Source organism: Miniopterus schreibersii, assembly GCF_964146895.1.
Source record: "Miniopterus schreibersii genome assembly, chromosome: 6".
Classification (NCBI taxonomy): domain Eukaryota; kingdom Metazoa; phylum Chordata; class Mammalia; order Chiroptera; family Miniopteridae; genus Miniopterus; species Miniopterus schreibersii.
In genome coordinates, this window is record NC_138107.1 from 7784696 (window position 1) to 7800141 (window position 15446).

The 15446-nt window shown below is 41.7% G+C and overlaps 1 protein-coding gene across 1 annotated transcript in view; it reads right to left on the bottom strand.

The window, feature by feature from the left end:
• The window catches only part of SLC26A8 (solute carrier family 26 member 8), a gene marked incomplete at its 5' end in the record, with an annotated part of 83385 nt that extends 68554 nt beyond the window's left edge, over positions 1-14831 (bottom strand). Inside the window, 2 exons of the mRNA XM_081139597.1 lie at positions 4111-4250; positions 14650-14831. Coding sequence (XP_080995723.1) covers positions 4111-4250; positions 14650-14831 — 322 coding nt within the window. The remainder of the gene's footprint in view (positions 1-4110; positions 4251-14649) is intronic.
• Between the last annotated feature and the right edge of the window lie 615 nt (positions 14832-15446).

Genomic DNA, 15446 nt, shown 5'->3' on the forward strand with positions numbered 1-15446 from the left:
ACAAAGGTGGAGAAATCACACTACCCAATTTTAAGACTTACTATAAAGATACAATAATTAAGACATGACATTGGCAAAGGGACAGACACAGAATGGAACAGAATAGAGTCCAGAAACAGACCCACAAAAATATAATATGGCTATTTGATCTTTGACAAAAGTGCAAAAGCAACTCAATGGAGGATAGTCTTCTTTAAAAATAGTGCTGAAAATGCAACAAAAATAAATCTTGACCTAAGCTTCACACCTTATATAAAGATAAAATAAAAATGGATTGTAGATCTTAATGTAAAACATAAAACTGTAAGACGTAAAAGAAAACATGGGAGAAAATCTTTGTGACCTGGAGTTAGGCGAAGAGTTCCAATATAGGATAGAGAAAGCACAATCCGTAAAAGGGGGAAAAAATGATAAATTGGACTTTATAAAAATCAAAACCTGCCCGGCCGGGCGTGGCTCAGAGGTTGAGCATCGACCTAGGATCCAGGCGATCGGGGTTCGATTCCCGGTCAGGGCACATGCCCGGGTTGCGGGCTCAATCAATGACTCTCTCATCATTGATGTTTCTGTCTCTCTCTCTCCCTCTCCTTTCCTCTCTCTGAAATCAATAAAAAAAAAGATATATTTAAAAATCAAAACCTTTTGCTCTGTGAAAGGTACTGTCAAGAGAATGAAAGGATAAGCTACAGACTGAACGTATTTGCAAATCACATATCTACAAAGAACTTAAATCCAGGATATATAAAGAATTCCCAAAAATTAACAGTAAGAAAAACAAAATTCAAATTTAAAAAATGGGCAAAGAACTCGAACAGGTACTTCACCAAAGACAATATGAGGATAGCTGATAAGAACATAAAAAGATGTTGGACCTCACTAGCCACCAGGAAAATGCCAATGAAAACCACCACGAACCTCTTAGAACGGCTAAAATAAAAGACATTAAAAACTAGGTTTCATCAAAATAAAAAAGTTTGCTCTTTAAAGATTTTGTTAAGAGGATGGTGAGACAGGCTACAGCCCTGGCCAGGCGGCTCAGTCCGCGGGAGCTTCATCGCCTGCACCACAGGTTGCGGGTTCGACCCCCGGTCAGGGCACATAACTAGGCTGCGCTTCCACCCCGGGCTGGGGGACATATAGTGGCCACTGACTCATGTCTCTCTCTCACATCAGTGTTTCTCTCTCTCCCTCTCCCTTCCCCTCTCTCTCAAGTCAATAAAAACATATCCTCAGGGGAGGATTTTAAAAAAAAAGACAGGCCTCGGGCTGGTAGAAAATATTTGCAGAACGCAATTGACAAAGGACTGGTATCTAAAATATATAAATAATTCTCAAAACTCATTAGTAAAAATGCAAACAATCCAGTTAGAACATGAGCAAAAGACAAGAAGAGCCACTCGTTAAAATATATAGCTGGACAAGTCCCATATGAGAAGCTGTTCAGCCTCAATAGCCACCGGGGAGGCGCAACCTGGAACCACAGCGAGATCGCGAGATCGCGATCCACGGCCACCTGGGCGGCTAAAGCAAAAAGCGACACCACCAAATGCCGGCGAGGATGCAGGGCTACGGGGCACTCAGATTGCTGGTAGGAGTGTAAAATGATGCCGCCACTCTGGAGAGCAGCTTGGCATTTTCTTAAAAAAACTAAACATGCAAATACCCTACCATCCAACAACTGCTCTCCCGGATAGTTATCCCAGAGAAATGAGGACCCTGCTCACTAACCTACACACAGATGTCCACAGCAGCTGTATCTGTGGTAGCCCAAAGCTTCAAACACTTCCAACGTCCTGGGAGGGTGAATGTTTAACCAACCTGGGGGACGTCCAGACCGTGGCATGCTACTTGGCAACGAAAGGAACGAACTATTAATACACACGACGGCCTAGATGAATCTCCAGAGAATTAAGATGTTGAAAAAAGCCAGTCCCAAAGGTTTACATAGCCACGACTCCATTCATGTAACTTTCTTGAAATGTCAAAATTATAGAAATGAAGAACAGATCAGAGGTGGCCAGAGGTTAAGGAGGGAAGGGGGCCAGGAGGCAAGTGGGGGTGACCATCAGAGGGCAGCAGGAGGGACCCCTGTGGTGGTGGAAATGTTCCATATCTTTATTGTATCAATACCAATAACCTGGTTGTAAGGTTGAACTGTGGTTTTGCAAGGTGCTACCACTGGGGAAAGTGGGTGAAGGATACGAGGGATTGCTCGGCCGTTTCTTAGAAACGCGTGTAAGTCTAACCATCTCAAGGCTGACGGGAGCGTGGAGGAACCAGAATTCTCATACTTTGCTGGTGAAAATGGAAAATGGCAGGGCCAGCCGCTCCGGAAAACAGCTTGGCAGTTTCCTGTAAAGTTAAACCTACGCTTTGCCATCTGACCAACAAGACCACTCCTCGGTCTTTACCTTAGAGAAATGGAAACATGCTCACACAAAAACCTGTGCATGAATGGTCATAGCAACTTTACTTGTGACAGTCAAAACCTGGAAGCAAAGCTCCACCAACAAGCCAATGGGACAGCCGTACCATGGAATATTACTCAGCAATAAAAATGAACCGACCAGGGATGCATATAACCGTTTGCATTAATTTCAAGGACCTAATGCTGAATTAAAGAAGCCAGCATTCAAAAGTTACACACTAGATGGGTCCGTTTATATGATATTCTCAAAAGACAGAACTTGGTGATGGAGAAAAGTGGTTGCAGGGGTTGGAGGTTAGGGGACAATGTAACTAAAAAGGGGTGGCACGGGAGAGACTTGGGGCTGATGGAGCTGTTATGTATCTTGATTGTGGTGGTTACATAAATCTACATATGTGTTGAAATTCATAGAACTGTACACCAAAAGGGAAAAAAGTCAGTTTTACTGCATGATAATTTTTTAAAAAGGGACCCCTTTCCTCAACTAACAGCTGTGTGTCAGAAAGCTACCACTTGGCTCTTTGGCCTCTTTTGTGCTACACACAACCTGTATAATCACAAGTTTCCATCCTGCCTGGTCGGCCCCAGAAAAATATAGAAATAGAAGTGTTTAAAGACTATGCAGGGAACTGGGAACCGCTGTGGATAAAGGATTAACAAAATCCTTCCTCTTTCTCTGTGGATAAATTTGATCTTGGATTAACTTTCCAGATGCTTTTTTTGGAAACCTGAAAACAGTGGAACATCAACTGTGTTACCAGCCAACATTGGTTATAGAGTAAAAACGAGCCCAATTCACCCTGGCCCGTGTGGCTCAGAGGTTAGAGCATGGCCTGCGTCAAGGGTTCGATTCCAGGTCAAGGGCACATGCCTGGGCTGCAGGTTCAATTCCTGGCTGTAGCTGGGGTGTGTTCGGGAGGCAACCAATCGATGTGTGGGTGAGCCTCTCTCACCTCACCGCCTCTCTCACCTCACCGCCTCTCTCATCTCACCGCCTCTCTCACCTCACCGCCTCTCTCACATCACTGTCTCTCTCTCTCACTCTTTCTCCCCCCCCCTTCCACTGTCTCTAAGAATCAATGGAAAAAAATATCCTAGGGTGAAGATTAACAACAACAAAAAACAAAAATAAAAACTAAAATGAGCCCGATTAGTATACTCTGCCTGAACCAAGAGGACTGAATGAAAGAAAATACCCAGTGGGAAGCCCTAGCTTTGGCTCCCCTGAGCACAAGGATCTTATAACTGGGCATGTTGCTTGTGGGACCCTGGACGCAAGAGTTAATGAAAGTTACGAGAGGTTGGTTCCTATTTGGGAAATGAGGCTTCTGAAGTCCAGCTCGCTGCCTACCTCCCCGCATGATCGTGCCTTACATCTGGACTGCCACTCAGAAGACCAAGAGGAGCCCCCGGACGGCCGTGTGCGACCCGGTGAAGAGCTGCTAGCACGCTATGTTTCGTAACCTTCACCTTTGGAAGCAAAACCCATGCCCGTGGGTCTGTTGCAGTCATGTGAGTAAGAAATGACTAGTTAAGCAAAAAATGACCGTGAATGGCCATTGCAGATACTCTTGGAAGTATTCAGGGGTCCAAACTAAACTGAGTCTTTTGGAGCCATCCTGAGTTAGGAACCTGGCAGGTACGGTAAGTGTGTGGGTGAAAAGGCTTCGTATCTTCCTTACCTTGGGGAACTTGCACAAGGCCAACACTTACACCTGCAAGTAAGTCTCCAAGAAGCCACTCCTTGAATCGGTACAAACACATCCACTCTAGGAAGGGAAACACCGTAAGCATGCATCTCAGGAACTTGTCCCATGAGCAGCTATGAGAAATAAGAACAGAAACTTGATTAGGTTCTCCAAGGAAAAGCCCGCATCGCCCAGAAGTGGGCGGGGCCTCGTCTCTCCACCCAGCGAGCTCCTGGTTAGCACTGCAGGGCTTTGACCTACTGGGCCGGGTCATTCTTTGTGGGGCTGTCCTATGCATTATAGGGGTTAGCAGCATCCCACTAGCTGCCCCATCCCCGGTTGTGACACCCCAAAATGTCTCCAGACATTGCCAAATGTTCCCTGGGAGATGGAATTGCCCCCACTTGAAAGCCATTGTCATACATAAACCAAAATAAGCCTTGTAAGTCCAGTGTACAAAATCTAAGCCTTGTAAGTCCAGTGTTTTTATAGGATGTTTAGAGTGATATAAACTTACCAACTTTCCAGCAGAAAATGGGCTGTTAGTGCTTTCTCTTGATAAGGACAGTTTTTTGACATGTGGTATTGGTGGGTGGCGGGGGTAATGACATATTCACACCATTCCCCTATACTAAATATTTTACTGAACACTAACTCTATGTGGATTTGGCCTGTAATGTGCAGAAATTTATAGAAAATATAGAAAACAGAGTTACCATACTTAAGGGGTTGGCCAAATAAGTAAAAAGCAATAAAATAAGACTTTGCTATCCTTTACTCCAGTAGATATCAACCAGAAGCAATTCTGTTCCCCAGGGGACATTTGGCAATGTCTGGAGACATTTTTGATGATCATGACCGGCATCGAGTGGGTAGAGGCCAGGGATGCCGTTAAACACCCTGTAAGATACAACGGTCTGGTCCAAAGTGTCCATGATACTGAAATTGAGAAAAACTATTTTAACCTTTAGATCATCTAACAGAAGAATGACCATCAATCAATCAGTTAATTACTCAGTAAAACTAGTTTTATTTTACATTGCTTTTTGCTATTTACATTTTAGTAAGGGCTGAAAGCAAAGAGTATGAAGATTTTTCATGTATGAGCTGTAGCCGGACAATTGGGATTTGACCATAGCAAGAATAAAACGTATGCTCAGAAGGGAAGTAAAACGTATGTTTGACTCTCACAACTATGAGCATTACTATCCCTAAGGTAATTAGGGCCAAATAAGTGTGAGTGGCTTTGCCAAGATCACAGCAGTAAATGTGAGCAGAGCTGGGGCTAGAAACCAGGTCTCCTGATTCCTAATTTTGACAGCTGTTAAATTCTGCTCAGGAGCCAGCGGCAAGACCATTGGTTTGAAAGGGAGATCATATTGCTATTTTTATGAGAGCCCCTGGGTGTTAGGCAGGTGCACACAGTGTGCTTTCTCCTTCTATGGAGGTGAGTAGAGCATGGCATTGGGACAGTGTGTTTCTTCTCCAAGTCCAGTCTCCCTTCCTCTCCTCCTCTCCATGTGCCACTTGGCAAAAGACTAGCCACCCTAGGCAGAGGCATCAAAGCTCTTTAGTATGGAAAAAAATAACATAACATGGAATTATGAGGATCTAAGACCGAAGGGCATCAGTGTTAGGTGTTAGGGGGGTGTTAGAGGAACAGACATTGAAGCTGGCGGGGAACAGTATAAACATGTGACGTGAATCTGGATTTTAGTTAAGGCATCTTAAAAGTGAGGAATATAAGTCAATGGGACAGCAAATGGGAGATTTTGACAAGGAAGGGTGTGTTTGCAGTTGCTAAGAGGGAGAAAATGAGAAAAGAGATATAAGATTGGCTGCAGAAAAGAAGAGATGGAGTTAAAACATTCTGGGGTTTGTCCTGGCCGGCTTTTCTCAGTGGTTAGAGCATCGGCTGGTGGACTGAAGGGTCATGGGTTCGATGCCGGTCAAGGGCATGTACCTCGGTTGCAGGCTTGATCCCTGCCCCAGTCGGGGCGTGTGTGGGAGACAACCAGTCAATGTGTCTCTCTCACATTGACGTTTCTCTCTCTGTCTCTCCCCATCCCTTCCACTTTCTCTAAAAAAAAAAAAAAAATCAATGGAAAAAATATCCTTGGGTGAAGATTAACCAAAAAAAAAAGATTGTGGGTTTTTTAAAACTACAAAAACTCTGCTTTGCCTGGCTGGAGTGGCTCAGTGGATTAAGCGTCATCCCAGGAACCAAGAGGTACCTTGTTGGATTCCTTGTCAGGGCACAAGCCCAGGTTTCGGGCTCGATCCCCAGTAGGAGGCATGCAGGAGGCAGCCGATTGATAGGTGTTTCTCTCTCATTGATGTTTCTACCTCTCTCTCCCTCTCCCTTTGTCTCTCTCTAAAATCAATTAAAAAACAAAACAAAACCCAAAACTCCACTTATACAGTGCTTTTTATTTGCTTGGTACTTTACAAATACTTTTTAAATCCTCACAGTTGAGAAACCTTTAGCCAGACTCATCAAGAAAATGAGACAGAGAGGGAGAGCACAAATAGATAAAAACAGAAATTTTAAAAAGGGTTACATAGACACTTCTCAAAGAGGACATACGGATGGCCAAGAGACATATGAAAAAATGCTCAAAGTCACTAATCATCAGAGATGCAAATTAAAACCACAATGAGGTGTCACCTCACACCTGTCAGAATGGCTCCATCAACAAATCAACAAACGACTCCTGCTGGCGAGGGTGTGGAGAAAGGGGAACCCTAGTACACTGCTGGTGGGAATGCAGACTGGTGCAGCCACTATGGAAAACAGTATGGAGGTTCCTCAAAAAATTAGAAATGGAGCTGCCTGTTGACCCAGTGATCCCACTTCTAGGAATGTACCCTAAGAATCCTGAAACATTAATCAGAAAGAATATATGCCCCCCGATGTTCATAGCAGCGTAGTTTACAATAGCTAAGATCTGGAAGCAGCCCAAGTGCCCATCAGGAGATGAGTGGATAAAAAAGCTGTGGGACATTCACACCATGGAATACTACGCAGCTGTAAAGAAGAAGAATCTTGTACCCTTTGGGACAGTATGGATGGACCTGGAGAGTATTATGCTGAGTGAAATAAGCCAGGAAGAGAAAGACAAACATCACATGATCTCGCTCATACGTGGAATCTAAAGAACTTAATAAACTGATGAACAGAATAGATTCAATGACATGGAAGCATAGATGAGACTGACAAATGTCAGAGGGATGGAGGAGGGCGGGTGGGTGGGTGGAGGGGGAGAGAGTAACCAAAGAATTTACATGCATATATACACAACCCAAGGACACGGACAATGGTGGGGAGAGGGACTGGTGAGGGGGAGGGGACGGGGTGGAATGGGTCATTGGGGAGAAAAAGGGGCATTTGTAATATTTTAAACAAAAATAAAATTAAAAAATAAAATCACCAACTGCAATAAAAAATAAAGGGGGTTACAACCTATACCACAGAAATACAAAGGATGGTAAAAGATTATTATGAACAATTATATGCGAAGAAATTGGACAACCTAAAAGAAATGGACATATTTCTAGAAACATACAAACTTCCAAGACTGAACCAGGAAAAAAGAGAATATCTGAACAGGCCAATTATTAGCAATGAAACTGAAGTACTATTAAAAAGAGCTCCAAGAAACAAAAGTCCAGGACCAGACAGCTTCACTGGTAAATTCTACCAAACATTTAAAGAAGAATTAATACCAATCCTTCTCAAACTATTACAAAAAATTGAAGAGGAAGAAACACTTCCTAATTCATTCTGCAAGGCCAGCATTACCCTGACACCAAAACCAAAGACACTACAAAAAAAAAAAAAGAAAATTACAGGCCAATATCCCTGATAAATAGATGAGAAAATTCTCACCAAAATACTAGCAAACTGAATTCAAGAATATATTAGAAAGATTATATACTATGATCAAGTGAGATTTATCCCCAGGATGCAAGGACTGCTCAATATCTGCAAACAATTAATATTATAGATTACATCCACAAAAAAAAGGATAAAAATCATATAATCATCTCAATAGAGATGATTAAAAAGCATCTGACAAGATACAGCATCCATTTATGATAAAAATGCTCAACAGTGGATATAGAGGAAACTTACCTCAACATAATAAAGGCCAGATATGACAAACCCACACCGAATATCATACTAATGGTGAAAAGCTAAAAGCTTCTCCTCTAAGACCAGGAACAAGACAAGGGTGCCCATCACTGTTATTCAATATAGTATTGGAAGTCCAACCACAGCAATTAGACAAGAAAAAGATATAAAAGGCATCAAAATTAGAAAGGAAGACGTAAAACTGTCACTATTTGCAGATATAATACTATAGATAGAAAACTCTAAAGACTTTACCAAAAATTAATTGAATTAATAAACGAATTTAGTAGAGTAGCAGGATACAAAATCAATATCCAAAAATCGGTGGCTTTTCTATATAGTAATAACAAATGGCCAGAAGAAGAAATTAAGACAACAATCCCATTTATAAGTGCATCAGAAAGAATAAAATACCTAGGAATAAGTTTAACCAAGGAGGTAAAGGCCTATACTCTAAAATCTATAAAACATTGAAGAAATTGAAGAGAACACTCAAAAACAGAAGGCTATATCATGCTCATGGACTAGAAGGATTAATATCTTTCAAGTGTCCTAAAATAATGTACAGATTCAATGCAATCCCTATCAAAATACGTGGCATTCTTCTCAGAACTACAACGAACAATCCTAAAATGTATATAGAACCACAAAATACCACGCAGAGCCAAAGCAATACTGAGAAAGAAGAAAGCGGCATTATCAGGCTCTCTGATTTCAAACTATACTACAAGGCCATAAAAATCAAAACAGTATGGTATTGGTACACAAACAGGCACATAGGTCAATGGAACCGAATAGGCAGTCAAAAATAAACTCTCATTTATATGGTCAATTAATCTATGACAAAGGAGGCAAAAACATAAAATGGAGAAAAGATAGTCTCTTTAACAAGTAGTGCTGGGAAAACTGGACAGATACATGCAAAAAAAAGAAACTGCACCATTGTCTTACACTGTATACAAAGATAAACTCAAAACCGATTAAAGACTTAAACATTCACCATAAAACTCCTAGAAGAAAACACAGGTGCAGTAAAACCTCTATATAACAGATTAATTCAGGCAAGGGGGTGTCTGTTAAAGCCGAAAGTCTGTCATATACTAAAGTAGGTTTTCCGAATGTGTATGTTAAAATATTGACAAATTAGTTAGTTTACCTGTTTTTACTTATGTAGACATGTTCGTGTAATTAAAATGAAGTATGTATGAAAAGTTTAATTTCACAGAAAAGTTTTCTGTATGCATTACAGTACTTTAAAAAATGTATGTTTTTATTGATTTTAGAGAGAGAGGAAGGGAGAGGGAGAGAGGGAGAGAGAAACATTGATGAGAGAGAAACATTGATGAGTTGCTTCCTGTACGCCCCTTATTGGGGATCAAGCCCACAACGCTGGCATGTGCCATGACCGGACATCAAACCAGTGACCTCTTGGTGCATAGGTCAATGCTCAGCTATTGAGTCACACTGTAATATGGCCAGGCTGTATTACAGTAATTTTAAATTTATACTGAATTGGTCTAGTGTGTGCATTCACCAGTCACCAGTCGTAAACAAGTGCACACGGCCGGGGCGTGGCTTAGCGCACATGGGAACATCAGCGGGCAAGCATTAAAATTGCTACAGAAAGTTATGCCATCTGACAACAGAACCAATTACTACATTAGATGCAGTGTGATCACATGCTAATCATTTGCTGAACACTGTTTACGAGCCGTGACTCTTGGATTTAAATATGTAGACTATAGTTGTAGGCATGTCATATTTATTTATGTCAGCAAAATTACTACAGTGTTGTGTCCAACATATGGCCTATTTGCTAAAATTTGTTAAAAATTACAGTGAATTAATAACAAAAATAACCTGTTGATTTAATTATAAGCAAATGTTGGTTAAAAGCATTTAAAAATTAACAGGGTGTTAATTTTCACATACGGACCGGAAATTTTGTCCTTTAAATCCGAAGTCTGTTAAATTGAGGTGCCTGAAATCGAGGATTTACTGTAATAAACTATTTGAAATCTGTCTTAGTAATATCTTTTTGGATGTATCCCCTTGGGCAAACACAACAAAAGAAAAAAACAAACGGGACTACATCAAACTAAAAAGCCTCTGTACCACAAAGGAAACCATCAACAAAAAGAAGACAACCTACTGAGTGGGAGAAGATATTCACAAATGACGTATCTGCTAAGGGGTTAATATCCAAAATGTATGAGGAACTCATACAACTCAGTAACAAAAAACAAACAATTGATCAAAAAATGGACAGAGAAGTCCTGGCTGGTGTGGCTCAGTTAGTTGGAGCATTGTCCTGTGCAACAAAGGGCCACTGGTTTGATTCCCAGTCAGGGCACATATCTGGGTTGTGGGTTTGATCCCCGGTCGGGGTGTGTACAGGAGGCAACCGATCAATGTTTCCATCGATCTTTGCTCTCTCACATGGATGCTTCTTCCTCTCTCTCTCCTTCCCTCTCTCTCTCTCTCTCTCTCCCTCCCCTTTCATCTCTTCTAAAATCAATGAAAGCACATCCTCAGGTGATGATTTTTAAAAAAAAATGGACAGAGGACATGAATAGACATTTCTCCAAATAAGACATAGATGACCAACAGACATATGAAAGGATGCTCAACATCACTAATCATCAGGGAAACGCAAGTCAAAACCACAGTGAGAGGCTCCCTCGTAACAGTTAGAATAGATATTGTAAGAAAGTCAACAAATAACGAGGGTCGGTGGGGATGTGGAGAAGAGAGAATCCTGTGCACTGTTAGTAGAACTATAAATTGGTGCAGCCACTATGGAAACAGTAGGGACGTTCCTCAAAAAACTAAAAATAGAACTACCATATGACCCAGCAATTCCACTTCCTGGTATTTTTCTAAAGAAAACAAACAAACAAACAAACAAATAAACAAATTGAAAAGATATATGAAATCGTACGTTCGCTGCAGCATTATTTACAATAGCCAAGATGGACACAACCTAGGTGTCCAGCGACAGATGAAAGGCTAAAGATGTGATGCAATGGAATATTACTCAGCTATAAAAAAGTATGAAATCCCGCCGTTTGTGACAACATGGTATTACACTAAGTGAAATAAGTCAGGCAGAGAAAGGCAAATACCACACGATTTCACTTATATGTAGAATCTAAAAACAACAACAAACATAAACAAACAAACAAGACACAAAAACAGACTCACAGAAACAGAGACAAACCGATGTTGCCAGAGGGGAGGTGGTTAGAGGGGCGGGTGAAAAGGCAAAGGGGAATATAGTCGATAACACCGTGGTGATTTTACCTGGGGACTCAGTGCGGCGCTCACTTTGTAAAGTATTTAAATGTCAAATCACTATGTTGTACGCCTGAAACAAATATAATATTGTACACCGACAATACTTTAATAAGAAAAATGGATAAATCCTCACAGTCACCTCATGATGTAGGTGCCATTACCATCGCCATTTTACACGTGAGGAAACTGAGGCACCGTAGGATTGGATTGCTTACGTAAGGTCACACAGTTGGGAAGTCGCAGATTCAGTTGGGATGCAAAACCAGGCAACCTGGCTTCTGAGTGTTGCTCTCAACCACAGTGCCTTTCAGGTTAAAATGCAGAAGTGGATATAACTGTGTTTTAGAAGTAGGGATTAAGAACTGCTATAAAAGCTCACGGGCGGGGGGCAGACCAGGTCAGATTTAAGTGTCTAAAGCTTGGGCAGGGGGAGGAGTGTTAGTACCGGTTTATAATGAGGGATAAATCAGGAAAAGGCTATCCTCTTATAGAGTCAAAGCCAAAGTGGCCCCCACCTGCCCTCTTCAACATAGTCGGACCCACCCTGGAGCAGAGAAAATGAGAGCAGTGGTGTAAGAATGGGAGGGACATCCGAGACCACAGCTGTAAGAATGGGAGGGACATCCGAGACCACAGCTGTAAGAATGGGAGGGACATCCAAGACCACAGCTGTAAGAATGGGAGGGACATCCGAGACCACAGCTTGCAAAAGGCAGGATACTGACAAAGGAGAATGCCTCAGAGAGGAAGAAGTCTGCAACAGGGCTGTGCGGAGGCCTCCCTCACGAGTCACCCAACCCATTCCCGTTGTGGGTGACCAACCCAGAGTGTGAGTGAGCACAGCTTGGGTAATTAGGGTTGACATCGTGATGTAGGTCACAAAGGGTTCTTAACCATAGGCCTGTGAACCCCCTAAGTCTCTAGATAGAATTCATGGGGGCATGCGAATTTAGAAAAAATTATGTCTTTGTTTTCACTGACCTCCTAACTGAAATTGAGCATTTCTTTCCATTATGAATGTTCACAACGAACCAGAGTAGTATCAGCAGAGCTTGACTTTGTCACAAATAGAAATCAGAAACATTTTCATATTACATTAAAATTGCTGCAGGTATATTAAAATATCATTGATATTCATCGCTACTTTGAAATGATGGTAGTTACTAGGTAGACATTAAATAACATAATTTGAGGATTTTTTCATATTTTGATAAACTATATTTCAATAAAACTGGTTTCCTTCATAATTTTATGTATCTTATGCATTTAAAAAAATTCTGGCTAAGACAATTCAATGGGGAAAGAACAGTCTCTTCAACAAATGGTGCTGCGAAAATGGGATATCCACATAACAAGGAACGGAGTCGGGCCCTTACTTTACACCATGCAAAATTAGCTCAAAATTAACGGATCAAGGGTCTAAATTTAAGAGCTGAAGCTATAAAATTCCTAGAAGAAAACATGGGAAAAGTCTCATGATCTTGGATTTCACAGGTTTCTTAAATACGACACCAAAGTCACAGGCAACAGAAGAAAAGAATAGATACATTGGATTCCATGAAAATTAAAAACTGTTGTGCACCAAAGGACACTATCAACAAAGTACAAAGACAACCTATAGAATGGGAGGGAAAAAATTGCAAATTATACATCCGATAAGGTTTTAATATTCAGGACACATAAAGAACTCCTACAACTCAGCAACAAAGAAAAACAACCTGATTTTAAAAAGGGAAAAGGAAGTAAATGGCCATTTCTCCAAAGAAGATACACAAACGATCGGTAAGCGCAGGAATAGATGTTTGTCCCATTTAGTTACGACGAAATGGAAACACAGACAGGCAGACAAACGAAACCCACAGTGAGATACCACGTCACACCTCCTAGGATCTCTATAATCAAAAAAATTGGTAAGTCGCAAATGTTGGAGAGGATATGGAGAAATTGGAACATTTCTACATCGCTGGGGTGAATGTACAACGGTGTAGCTGCTGTAAAAACGTTTGGCAGTTCCTCAAAGAGTTAAACGCAGAATTACCCCATGATCCAACAACGCTGCTCCCAGGTATATACCTAAAAGTATTGAAAACAGGGGCTCAACAGATACCCCTATGCCAATATTCATGGCAGCATCTCTCACAACAGCCAAAAAGTAGAAACAACCCAGGTGTCCACCCACAGCTGGCTGGATAAACCAAATGCGCTGTGTACATGTCATGGAATATCATTAGCCATAAAATGAAGCGCTGATTCATGCTACAACATGGATGCGCCTTGACATGACAGACCAATATTATGTGGTTCCACTTAAATGAAATATATAGAATAGGCAATTCACAGAGACAGAAAGTGGAAGAGAGGTTACCGGGGGCTGGCGGAAGGGGAAAGTGGGGAGTTATTGCTTCATGGGTACCGAGTTTCTGTTTAAGGTGATGAAAAGTTTTGGAAACAAATAGTGGTGATGGTTACACAATATTGTGAATGCCATTAATGCCCATCTGTACACTTAAAAATAGTTAAAACAGCTAACTTATGTGGTGTTTTTGGTCACAAGAGAAAAAGTTAAAATTTTTTTTTGGCGGAATCATAGACTTTACCAGATCAGTAAAAGTTTCACAGCACAAAACCAGGTTAGGAGCCCCTAGGCTGTAGGAGCTACAGTCACAGTGAGTATCACAGGAGGTGGGCCCGTGTTGGTGACCCCAAGTCCTGGGCGGGCACGGCTGGGTGTGAGACTAGAAGGACGTCATTCTCTGTCATTAATTCGTCCACCATGGTTGCTGTTTGTTGTTGTGAACAGACTGGTAATGCAATGCATTTATTAAACATCATCCCTAGAGGCTGTGGGGGACATCCAAGGTCTCTGTGCTCAAGAAGTTTACAATCAAGAAGGTGCTACAAGACAAAGCACGCGCACACACACACGCGCACACACGCACAGACACACACGCACTCACTCAAACCGAAGAGCAATCATGCAGTAAGCCGAGGGTTCCGGTGACAGGAATTCAGAGGAAGAAAACAGAAATAGGCACCAAAAGGAGTCGAATAGGGTTATGTGCTGCCAGCCTGGTCGCAGGGACAGGACCACACACACGCACCTGCACTGGACGTGGTGTCTGAACGTGGTGATGTCAACGTCGAAGTTCCCGGAGGAGCCAGACTTCCTTCTGTGTTCCTGTTGAAAGGTCTCCTCGTTGTACACATCTCGCTTAACATCGTACGTGTAAGAATTTTCCCTACATCTAGAGTCATCACCTTGAACGCTCCTCTCCGGTTGCATCGTTCCTGGGTGGATGGAAACAGATAAAACAAAAAACAATTTTAAAAAATCTAGACCCCTTTTAATAAAATAATGATACCTCTGCATAACACATTTGCATAACACATTGCAGTATCATAAACCTTACTCACGTGTTTTACAATTTTATACTCAAAACCACCCTATAAAGAGGGCAAGGTGAGACTCAGTCTCATTTTGGAGAAACCGAAACCCAGAAGTTTAAACGGACTTGGCTGTTAAATAATTAGGACCCACGTGTCCTGCTAGGAAGCCTAGTTTTCTTTATATTCAATTACGTTGTGGAGAAATGATTATGAGACACAAGTCAGTACAACCACCAATTTTCAGTACAGATGCTGAGGGTTAAGTGGCCAGTCAATGCTGTGTCTTCTAACTCCCCCGCGGGAACAGCGCACCCAGCATTACCCCCTACCCATTCCCGCTCTTCGTTGCAATTGCTCGTCTGCTTGACCACTGTCTCCCACACGAAAACGTAAGCCTAACAGGCAGGACTTTGACTGCTCATGGCTGTATTCTCAGGGCCCAGAAGAGTGCCTGATATTTAGCAGACCCTCAACAAATATTTCTTAAATAACTATGTAGTCGTATCCAGTT